At 40.6% G+C, this 12,306-nt stretch overlaps 1 protein-coding gene across 5 annotated transcripts in view; it reads right to left on the reverse strand.

Moving 5' to 3' along the window:
- The window catches only part of arb2a (ARB2 cotranscriptional regulator A), a 223,235-nt gene that overhangs the window by 120,972 nt on the left and 89,957 nt on the right, over positions 1-12,306 (reverse strand). For all 5 annotated transcript variants that reach the window (XR_009787689.1, XM_061767227.1, XM_061767224.1 and 2 more), the window contains one exon: positions 7,296-7,415. Coding sequence is in view for 4 of the 5 variants with exons in the window: in XM_061767227.1 (XP_061623211.1) it covers positions 7,296-7,415 (120 nt within the window). In the remaining variant the exon portion in view is untranslated. The remainder of the gene's footprint in view (positions 1-7,295; positions 7,416-12,306) is intronic.

Raw genomic sequence — 12,306 nt, forward strand, 5'->3', positions numbered from 1 at the left:
CTTAGGTTAGGTAAGCACAAACAAAGGAAGCAGTGTGGAAATGGGAAACTTCTGACTAAAAAGATATATACAGGAAAAAAAGTATTTTTTTATTCATTAAGCGTTTCCTGTAAAATCCCATTACTAGTTCATCAATCTGGACTTTGTTGCGAGATTGCTGCAATTTAATTTTCACTTGCACTCGTGAGAGGCTTTGTGTCTTCCATGTCTCAATAAATGTTGATGTCTTGATTAGATAAATAGATTGATATACTTTATTAATCACATAATGAAATTAAAATGTTGAAGGAGATCCTAAACATAAAAAAAATCCTAATCAATAAATTAATGTAAAAGAAATCCCTGGCACTATTAAACAAAGGCAAAAAGGGGCATAGAAGCAGGAGTGTTTTCCCAGCCGGCTGTTACCATGCCAGTCATGAAGCGAGAGTCCTGCACAGAGGGCAGAGCTTTGGCCCGGCTGCTGCCCTGAGGGTCACCCCGACTGGCCGAGGGAGGCTCCGGAAGGACAAAAGAAATGAACAAAAAGATAGAGTGGGGGCAGAGAAGGAAAGAAAACAGTGTTGCTAAGTAGAACTAACTTCTCCAACTTAGGCTGACTCACCCAGTACTGTTTTGCTAGTGGCAACCTCTCCTCCTCCTCCACAGTGTCGGGTGGAAAACGGACACTTAAACACTGACACTTGTTCACTTTACACACAACACGACGAGTGGGAATTGATAAATATAAAAATGGATGGGGCTGCACAGAAGGTGTCGCTAAGACATTTGGCCAGTTTGTCTAACATGTATGAGATATGCTCATTTCTATACTTTTTGAGGGGCTGTTGTGGCGGCTGGCTAGTTGGCACCCACACACTTGTGCGCCAAGAGACAGAAGCCTTCTTATATAAGATGTTATATAATCCCGCCACATCCTTTCCAATAAGACTGCTCTTTTTTCACTTTGTGAGCAGATAGGTTAGACTGGGATAGACAACTCTTCCGGAAAACGACCGCCGCCACCAACACTTCCACGTTCATGCTCACCCCTCGCAATGAAGATGGATGAATAGGGAAGTTACAGATTGCAGAATCTTCGGTTTTCTGTGGTTCTGTCCCCGAGATTGCTCTGAACCACTATACCATCAGTGAATTTCTTATATCAATGAGTGTCAATAACATGTGCTAACTCTAAAGCGCAAACCACATTGCGTTTTTATTTTAATCATGGGAACTGAAACTGTTCCAGTCAAAACTGCCACATAAAAAAAAAAACTTTATTAATTGTAAAGGCAATGTAACATTCGTAACTGTCGTACAAGTGTAATACTAGGTTAACCGCTAAGTAATAAAATTAAATAAATGTAACAACAATAACAAAAATGACTTGGGCGGCACGGTGGCCAACTGGTTAGAGCGTCAGCCTCACAGTTCTGAGGACCCGGGTTCAATCCCCGGCCCCGCCTGTGTGGAGTTTGCATGTTCTCCGCGTGCCTGTGTGGGTTTTCTCCGGGCACTCCGGTTTCCTCCCACATCCCAAAAACATGCATTAATTGGAGACTCTAAATTGCCCGTAGGCATGACTGTGAGTGCGAATGGTTGTTTGTTTCTATGTGCCCTGCGATTGGCTGGCAACCAGTTCAGGGTGTACCCCGCCTCCTGCTTGATGACAGCTGGGATAGGCTCCAGCACGCCCGCGACCCTAATGAGGAGAAGCGGCTCAGAAAATGGATGGATGGACTTAATCCTGATGCAAAATGCATATCTTTCAGGGCAATGATTCACAACCAAGGTGCTGTGGGAAATTCCACTTATTTTGTCTGAAAATGAAAAAATTAATTATGAATATATTTTTGTTCATCTATCTATGCCAGCGACATATAGTTAAATGCAGAACAAATAAATGCTCTTCCATTAGAAGAAGGTGCTATAGACCCGTGTATTTAGCGGTTTCCATTCATATAACAGAATAAGTTATGGCTTCCTGCGAGTTACAGTATATGTGTTCAATTAAACAGGCCCAGATTTCACAATAAGTACATATAAGATCATCATTATTTCAGTATTTTTGTTCGGTGGTGTGCTGTGAGATTGTTCTTATATAAAATAGGTGCCTATGTCACACTAAATTAAATCTCTGTTCCTGAGGATGAGGATACCATAGCACTTTTTGTTACTGCCATCACTACTTCACTAGCATAAAAGAAACAAACAAATAATTACAAAAAAGCCAAACAGAAACCAAAACAGACTTGTGGGGTTTGTCCTTTAAAAACTCATCACGCATGACATCACACGTCGTCAGCAAGGCTCCAGCAACGAGATATACTGATGATGGTTCAACCTCTCACTTTTCATCCAACTTGTGAGGTGTATTTTTCCTGGAAAATTGGGTCAGTTCTGTAATTACAGGACTCCTGAATTTTGAGGTTTCACTATTTAATGTGTCCAATACTTATGGAGTTTGTTGCAACAGGACTTTCATAAGTATAGGAGCCACACAGTCACAGTAATGCTCATTGGCCTAGTGGAAGAAGAAAAAAAACAATCATACAGGATTCAGCTCTACTAAATTCTCACGAAAGCCTGTTTTTCTAGGGGGACAGCTTCATTAAAATTGTCACAGGAGAGTCAGAATGGAGAAAGAGAGAGCTGCAATAACTGAACTGGATGGATGGAATGTGTGCAAGGGTAAAAAGGGTGAAAAAAAAGGTGGGGGTGAAGCAGAAAGAGCAAGCAGCCTTTCACCCTGTAGCTTCTCTTCCTGCACTCGCATTCAAAGGCAGTTAGATCCTCTTTGATGTATCTATAATTAGTCCGTACGCAGTGTTTTTAAAATGGAATCAAATTGCAATGAAACACTTGAGCGTGCCACACAGGGGTTAACATGCTCCAGAGCATGGGGAGCGAGCAGGAGAAATTAACAGCGGGGCCTTTTGATGGGCTTGATCAGAAATGTATTTATTAACTGCAAAGGGGAGCAGTAATTAACCCGTAGACAGCTTGTTTTCTCTGGGTCTTCTCATGTGTCGAACAGTTCAACCAAGGCTCGGCAGATACACACGCACACATGCACACGCACACATGCACACGCACACAGACACACACACACACACACGCACACTTCCCATCCCATCCTGCTGGACCAATTTCTTCTCAATTAAGTAGATACTGTGTGTGTCTGTATGTGTGTGAAAGAGAGAGACACTGATGTGGAAATACATCATCATAATACTTGTTCCTTGAAATTGCGTGAAACTTGTGCATGTGATATTCCTGCACAGTAAGGTTTGAATGCATTTGGCATTAAAGCTCGGAAGAACTGCAAGTCTATATCTGCGTTCCCAATTAATTTCAAGTTGGAAGGCGTAAAGGAATCTCAACAATAATAGACAACAGAAGCCGGTAAGGCCTCTGGGGAAACCTAACGGTGGCATTTACGAACACTGTCACTTAAAATGAACAAAGGATATCTTTCAGCTCTTTGTCTTGATGTTATCATACCGATTTATATACACACATGAACAGTACTCCATGTGTGTGATTTAACAGGGTTCTGGCTTGACAAGGACATTACTTAAAAGAGTCCAACAAGAACCTCGCCATGCTGAGTGAGGGAAACACACAATAAGGGATACAAATAGGAAGAATAGCGAGTCATTGTCACACAGTTGAAAAGCCCAAGAGATTGTAATACAGTCACAGACAAAACATTGCATGAGTATTTAGCACCCAAATTAAAATTAAAAAAAATACTGAGGAAAAAATTAACAATAAAAAAGAGTAGGTGAAGTAAAAAGATAAGAAATAAAATATTCCTGAAAACACCAGTGGGACAAGTGACCACCTTGAGTCCCCAACTAGACGTATTCCGGTTGTAGACCCTCTTTGCTGGGAAAAGACCGGCGAAATGTCATCAATAATGTGAAAGGGAGGGATTTGAGCAGTGAATCCTTCATTTCAAGGATCTGGAAAGACTTGGCTAACCTGAATTCACTCATTTATCATGCAAAGGCTTGCAAACAGCACAAGTACTGAACTGTGCAGGCCATTGTGCTCACAGCCAGTTAGCCTAGCCCTATGATATAGTACTGTTCAAATGATGAAATGGTTGAATCAACAGCGGTGCCTTGAGATACGAGTTTAATCAGTTCTGTGATTACACTTGTAACTAGAGAAACTCTTATCTCAAATCACTCTCAATTGAATGTAATTGCCATTAATCTGTTCCAGCCTCCCCCCAAAATTAATTAATAATAATAAATAATAAAACATTTATTAATTAATCAATTAGAAAGTAAATAAACAGTCTGTGTATCATTAATTAATACATTGAGGCTCCTTCTGGTGCTTCTGGTGTGCGCGACTTGGTCACTGGTGGGCAGTGTTAAACACACACACACACACACACACACACACGCACACACAGTGGGTATGGAAAGTATTCAGACCCCCTTAAATTTTTCATTCTTTGTTATATTGCAGCCATTTGCTAAAATAATTTAAATTCATGTTTTTCCTCATTTATGTACACAGTGCACCCCACATTGACAGAAAAAAACGAAATTGTTGAAATGTTTGCAGATTTATTAAAAAAGACAAAACTGAAATATCACACACCCATAAGTATTCAGACCCTTTGCTCAGTTTTTAGTAGCATCCTTTTGAGCTAATACAACCATGAGTCTTTTTGGGAATGATGCGACAAATTCTGGATTTGGGGATCCTCTGCCATTCCTCCTTGCAGATCCTCTCCAGTTCTGTCAGGTTGGATGCTGAACATTGGTGGACAGCCATTTTCAGGTCTCTCCAAAGAAGGCCAAATGGGTTTAAGTCAGGGCTCTGGCTGGCCATTCAAGAACAGTCACAGAGTTGTTCTGAAGCCACTTTTTCGGTATTTTAGCTGTGTGCTTAGGATCATTGTCTTATTGGAAGGTGAACCTTTGGCCCAGTCTGAGGTCCTGAGCACTCTGGAGAAGGTTTTCGTCCAGGATATCCCTGTACTTGGCCGCATTCATCTTTCCTTCGATTGCAACCAGTCGTCCTGTCGCTGCAGCTGAAAAACACCCCCACAGCGTGATGCAGCCACCACCATACTTCACTGTTACGACTGTATTGGACAGGTGATGAGCAGTGCCTGGTTTTCTCCACACATACTGCTTAGAATTAAGGCCAAAAAAGTTCTATCTTGGTCTCATCAGAAAAGAGAATCTTATTTCTCACCATCTTGGAGTCCTTCAGGTGTTTTTTTTAGCAAACTCCATGCGGGCTTTCATGTGTCTTGCACTGAGGAGAGGCTTCCGTCGAGCTACTCTGCCATAAAGCCCTGACAGGGCTGCAGTGATGGTTGACTTTCTAGAACCTTCGCCCATCTCCCGACTGCATCTCTGGAGCTCAGCTATAGTGATCTTTGGTTTCTTCTTTACCTCTCTCACCAAGGCTGTTCTCCCTCGATTGCTCAGTTTGGCCAGACGACCAGCTCTAGGAAGGGTTCTGGTCGTCCCAAACGTCTTCCATTTAAGGATTATGGAGGCCACTGCGCCAGTTAACCAGCTGGCTAATAGAAGCAGGTGATCCCAGTCAGCCAGCATGGACTTACGCATTTTACAGCACTGAGACCGGTGCAAAACAGACCACGGCCACGATAGAGCGAGGGATCCTGGTTAAAGTAAGCAATTTTAAACTAAAAAGTGTTTTGGCAACCACTTTTTCTGGAGGAAGAAGCGATTGGTAAAATGCACCAGCCAAAATGTGTCAGCTGTCTTTTGTGGTGTTATGACAAAATCTGTGGGGCCTATAAATAATTTTTAAATAATCTAATCAGATTTCTCATTCGTTCTCTTTATTTTGGAAGAGTACAAGGAGTAACGATTTGATTGTGATTCACTAGTCATTCATTACTGTCAATGCAAATAGCGAATGGGATATAGACGATGACTCAGAGCCCTAGTGGACATTAAACACAATATACTGAAGCTTGGATACTTAATCCAGATTCTATCCTGATTGAGTTTACTTATTTGTTGGTGTTTTAAGAGAAGAGGAATAAAAACATTAGGCAATAGGTAGAAGACTGGGCACACTGTTCGACAATGTCTTACAATACCACTTCGCTCATTCTATTCTTTTTTTAACACAGAAATTGCAGTTTCATGACACTGTGAGGTACAAATCAGTTATCTTGGTGCAAATGGCAGGACTCCAGGGAAAAAAATAAAATAAACAAATCACACACATCCATGTCGAGTGAGTAGGGAGGTCACTCCAGCATGATGATGTTCTTTTCGGCCAGGAACTGTCAGATGCTCAGGCCATTGTGAGCAGGCAAGTTGTCATGGGGAAGCAGCCAAAAGTTGTCTTGCCAACACTCTAGCCTTTTCGCGAGCACAGAACAAAGCAAAGATCTCGTGCAGTTTGGTTGTCTGGCCCACATGGAAGGGGAAAACTCATAGTTTGGGTTTGAAATATAGCTTCTGTGACACCAGTCCTGGAACCTTTTTGACACACCTATGCTAACATAGACCATAGGGTCCAACAGGTATTCAGTAGGAAAGCGTAAGAAAAAATTGAGCTTCACTCCTACTCGAGGTGTGTGTGTGTGGAGAGATAATACAAATACACATATAAGAAAAACATAAAAAAAATAAAAAAAAACAACTACAAAATCATCAGTACCTATAAACTATCCATCGATCCACACATCCATCTTCCCAATTATCCTGCTCAGGTCATGGCAGGGGATGGAGCCTATCACAGCTGACTAGTGAAACATGTCAGCTATGTACAGTATATGACTATATCCTTTTCTCTCACATCATTCCACATACCATCTCTCAAGGCTGAGGCATCTGCATGTCAGTAAAAGTATCCCTGTATTGCCATCCTGACAGAATTTATTGGAGCAAGTCAATTCTTTATCTAGTGGTTGAATGAAGCCCAAGGACAGGACATAATAAATTGCTAATTGAAGCACAGCTATAAAGGTGATATTAGACTTTACTGTCCCTATTTAAAAATTCCTGGGGTTAATTTTTTCCCAGACAATTTGAGCCCTGTCACGAAACACTATCCAATAACTACAGCAGACGTGTGGCCTAAAATATGATATTTTGCAACAAAATGCTGCGTGACAGATTTCAAAACGTCAGAATTTGCAGAATTTTACAAAATTATTATGAGACAAAGTCATATGTGTGTTAAAATACAAAACTGACTTTTGCAAAAGTGATGGTATTGAGCCGATAACACAACCGTGTGTCTTACTCTCAGTGAGAGATTGGGAAGGTGAAGCAGAACCAAAAAAAAACACTGACCAGCTCAACAAAGGACAGCCCTCCATAGCTGTGGGCCACGATGAAGACATGCTTGGCTGCAGCTTTGGCCACAAAGTGATCCCAGACGTACAGCACATGCTCCTCAGAGGAACCATTTTCCTGCAAATCACAAACAAACTTCAGCTTTTTTTACAAACTTTGACGGACAGAGTCGGTAACAGATAACCCAAACAACAATAAAAATGTTATGCTACAGTGAAAGGAAACAAGAGAAATAGAAAAGTGGTGGTAGCCTGAGGAGATATCTATAAAGAGCCACTCTTTAGTCAATCAATAAGTGTTGCATATTGCAAATGCCCTAAATGTAAAACTCAATAAGCTCGGAGAGGTAACGTTTAAATCTTAATTTGTAACTGGTTGCTCAATCAATTCCCTATCTATACGCCAGTGGCGACCGCACGGGAAGACACTTGGGAAGGTCAAAAGCAAAACAAAAGACAGCACATACATGTTAACTACATATGAAGAAATAAAACATAAATCATCAGACACAATGACTGCCTACATTCTACCTTGGTCCCATTATGTTCACCACATACATTGTGACCCGTCGTCATGTTTAAATAGAAAAAGAGATGTAAACAGGGCTGCAAAGAATAGTAAAAGGAGATTAGTGAAAAGGGCATCCAGTAATGAACTTGTGACATTGATTTGAAACTTTGATTTCCTATCAAACTGTCAGCCTGGCAATAAAAATAAAGAAAACATTCCTGCACAACCCACAAAAGCGAACACCTGTAATACTAAATCACAGAACCAACTGAGATCTAATGTTTGATGACAACCCCCACCGGGTGTTCATGTAAAGCAAACACATATTACATTTAATTTGGATACAGAGCTAGATAAACAGACATTTCTTGAACTAAACAGGGGACTTTTAGGTAATAGAAGCTGATCTGGATCAGACCGTGCAATTTGACTTAAAGACAAACAATTAGTGATGAGTTTTAAAGGACAAATGTGTCTTTTGAGATGAAATATAGTTCCAAAATGTGTTATGTGACGTGTATTATTAGAGCTTGTATTTTCACACAAAGATAAATGCTTCGTTACCTGTGGTAAATGACGAGATAATTGAGATTTTTTTAACAAATAGTTATTGTATTTCCAGTATTTTTCATAAGTGGAAAAGTCAAAAGTCAAACAGCCTCAGGGAACATAAGGATTTCCTACTGCCCGATTCTTATTTCTAAAGATTATTTTTTAATCTACTTTTATGAAACTAAATCGGATAGATTTTTGCATAAAGTTCAGTAGGAAAGAGTTCAGTAGGAAAATATGAAAAGTTAACCACTAGATTATGTTTAAACTGGAATTCTGTATTGCAACAGGAGTGAGTACATACAGTACTGTTTTTACATACTATATACTGTATTTACCCATGGCTTCAATTTGGTCAAAGGCCATTAGAGGATATATATTGAAACCAAAAATGGAACTAAAAACAATGTTTTCAACTCATTAAAGTGCATCACAAAACTCCATTAATTTCTCATGAGAAAAAGCTATTTTTCCAATGTAAAGTCTCTGTGTGCAATACTTTGTGCGCAACATATGATTTGTTTTTGTTGCTCTGTTTGTCCGGAGGTAAATTAACCTGTCAGCGTGTTTATGTTTGCCACTAGATTAGCATGAGGGGGCTATCGTGTCAGCATCCGCCTCGACTCAAGAGTGTGATGCAAGAGCGGGCAATGCTCTGGCCTGCCATCAGGGCTGCGTGTCAAGAGTGTATATGTGTGTGTGGGTGGGAGGGCAGGCAGAGACAGAGATGTCTGTCTGAAAGGCTGTGACATCAAAGTCCTTTGAAGCTTCGCCGCTCTCCCCGCCACCATGTCGCCCAGAGAGGCTCATTTCATTAACTCCCCCCTCTCTTCTAGCTTGTTGTACCTCTTGTTCTTCACACACCTCCTTTGTAATTGTGCCTGACACAAACTAAAATGGTTGTATGGCAAATTCAAGTTTAAGAACATCTTTACTTTGAAAGATGGCGCTATTGTCCATTTATTCATACGTAAATTATAGAAAAGCTTCATAATAGCGACTGAAATGCCTTCATTTCCATTCTTGTCCCATTCCCATCACCCCGCCTAAAACAGGAGCACATATTTTCTGTCTTCACCCTCAGCGGCACACAACAGAGTGACTGACGACTACCTGGCATGACAGTGTATAGTGAATTATCTAAACAACATTTGCATATTGCAATTATTTCCTGGGGTTAATTAGCTGCAGTGGAGCGCACCGCCCTGCGAGACCAGCCTCCTGTCACCAACTCTCATACACACACACATAAATAAGTTAAAATTGTGTATGTGTGGGCCTGTGTATGCGCCAGGGCTGTCAAGAGTGTCCCAACAGCACACCTGTTGCCAGCATCCTTCAGCCATGACTATCAAGGGAGAGTGAGGAAGTGTGCTGTGTGTGTGTGTTTACAGAGTGCACAGTAATCCATACTGTCCCCTCAGATGATATAAAATACAATTCTTCTCCCTAGATAGTCTCCATAACTGGCACTCTGCTGAACTATTATTGCAAATATGAGTGGAGATGAACATTTTGGAAGTTGTAAAGTGCAACTATAAACTCACTGACCACAACACTAGATCCAACTGTACAACCTAAAATCCAATTCAAAGATTCCAACTACGTAGTCAACTAGAAATAATAAAATTGTCTTGGAATATTTTTTTTCCATTTGTTGCACCATAAGCTATTTGACAAAACAATCAAGCTCAAATAATAATAGAAACTACAATCAAGAAATAGCTTCTTTTTTTTGGCTCATGTTGAGTTTTCCAGTATTGTTAAATTCTGAAAAAACGATCCAGTTAAAACTCGGCAGATGAATGACTATGAATCCAATATATCACCCAATGTATCAATTTAAACTGTATGTTTATTATCAAACGACAAAGACAATGGCCAGTGGGCCTATATAGGCATTTGATTTTCTCACCTCAGGATTTTACATTTAAAGACATACACAGATATGGTATCTGCCATTTATTGTTAGTAATCATAGAGTGGATAATAAGTTCAATCACATGGAAAAACTCACACATCAGTAATTAAAACATGCAGTTTACAGTGATGCTTTGAGATACGAGTTTAATTTGTTACATGCCCACGCTCGTAACTCAAAAAACTTGTATATCAAATAATTTAATACGAAAAACACCATTATATAATAGATGTAGTTTATAGGTATGAAATAATTCACCAGTTTTTTTTATTTCTTTTTGCTTCAATTCAATGGACATTGTGCAACTCTTGTTGTGTGTGCCTTGGCCACCTGGGGGAAGTATAATACAGACATACGCATATAGTGTACATGGAGACGGTCACATCTCCTTGGTAAGCAGTAATAAGTCATTATTCGCATAGGATAAAGAATGTATGCCTTTGAGTATTGTTATACATACGTCTACATATGCCGATGCTATGGGGTTTCATATTATGTGCTAGTATTAAGTTAGCGGACGTATGGCAAAAAGTTATGTAGTTGTTTTGAATACATAACGTGTAATTCTGTTAGTTTTGTTTCGTTTGACAAATTCAACTGGGAGTGGCAATAAACAGCTAAAATCCTTTTTTGAATAATTGTTGACTATCTACCAAACTGATGCTTTTTGTGAAGTGAGTTGAGTTCACTGTCACCGTAAACTGCTTGTATCTAATTTTTTTTACTTGTAAGTAAAAGCAAAAAAAAAAAAAAAAAAAAAAAAAAAAAGAAAAACAGGCCAAATGGCTCGTATCTTGAAAAACTTGTAAGGTCGCTTGTTTCATAAGGTAGCACTGTACACAGTAAGATAAGGCAACAGTGAATGCTACCAAACACATGAATGTGCTTCTGTCAAACAGCATGTGTTCCCCCTGTAATATGTACTTTTAATTTGTTTATCAAATGCAGCCCGATGGGGGGCACAAGCCAGTGCAACTGTAGGCCGGTCCTAAGCCCGGATAAATGCAGAGGGTTGCGTCAGGAAAGGCATCTGGCTTAAAACTTTGCCAAACAAATATGAGCGTTCATCCAAAGAATTCCATACCGGATCGGTCGTGGCCCGGGTTAACAACGTCCGCCACCGGCGCCGTCAACCTGCAGGGCGCCGTTGGAAGTTCAACTAGTGTGGGTCGAAGTCGAAGAAGAGTTGGAAAGCGGGTCCTTCGGCAGAAAGAGAAGAAGAAAGCACAGAGCCTAGAACTGAATGTGGGGACTTTGAATGTTGGGACTATGACAGGAAAATCTTGGGGTTGGTTGACAAGATGATTAGGAGAAAGGTTGATATATTGTGTGTCCAGGACACCAGGTGGAAAGGCAATAAGGCTAGAAGTTTAGGGGCAGGGTTTAAATTATTTTACCATGGTGTAGATGGGAAGGGAAATGGAGTCGGGGTTATTTTAAAAAAAGAATTGGCTAAGAATGTCTTGGAGGTGAAAAGAGTATCAGATTGAGTGATGAGGCTGAAACTTGAAATTGAGGGTGTTATGTATAATGTGATTAGTGGCTATCCCCCACAGGTAGGATGTGACTTAGAGGTGAAACAGAAATTTTGAAAGGAGCTAGACGAAGTAGTTTGAGCATCACAGAGAGCGAGAGAGTCGTGATTGGTGCAGATTGTAATGGACATGTTGGTGAAGGAAATAGGGGTGATGAAGAAGTGATGGGTAGGTACGGCATCCAGGAAAGGAACCTGGAGGGACAGATGGTGGTAGACTTTGCAAAAAGGATGCAAATGGCTGTAGTGAACACTTTTTTCCAGAAGAGGCAGGAACATAGGGTGACATACAAGAGCGGAGATAGAAGCACGCAGGTGGATTACATGTGCAGACGATGTAATCTGAAGGAGGTTACCGACTGTAAGGTTGTGGTAGGGGAGAGTGTCGCTAGACAGCATAGGATGGTGGTGTGTAAGATGACTCTGGTGGTGGGGAGGAAGATTAGGAAGACAAAGGCAGAGCAGAGAACCATGTGGTGGAAGCTGAGACA

The sequence above is a fragment of the Phyllopteryx taeniolatus genome, chromosome 3 (assembly GCF_024500385.1).
Source record: "Phyllopteryx taeniolatus isolate TA_2022b chromosome 3, UOR_Ptae_1.2, whole genome shotgun sequence".
Taxonomy (NCBI): domain Eukaryota; kingdom Metazoa; phylum Chordata; class Actinopteri; order Syngnathiformes; family Syngnathidae; genus Phyllopteryx; species Phyllopteryx taeniolatus.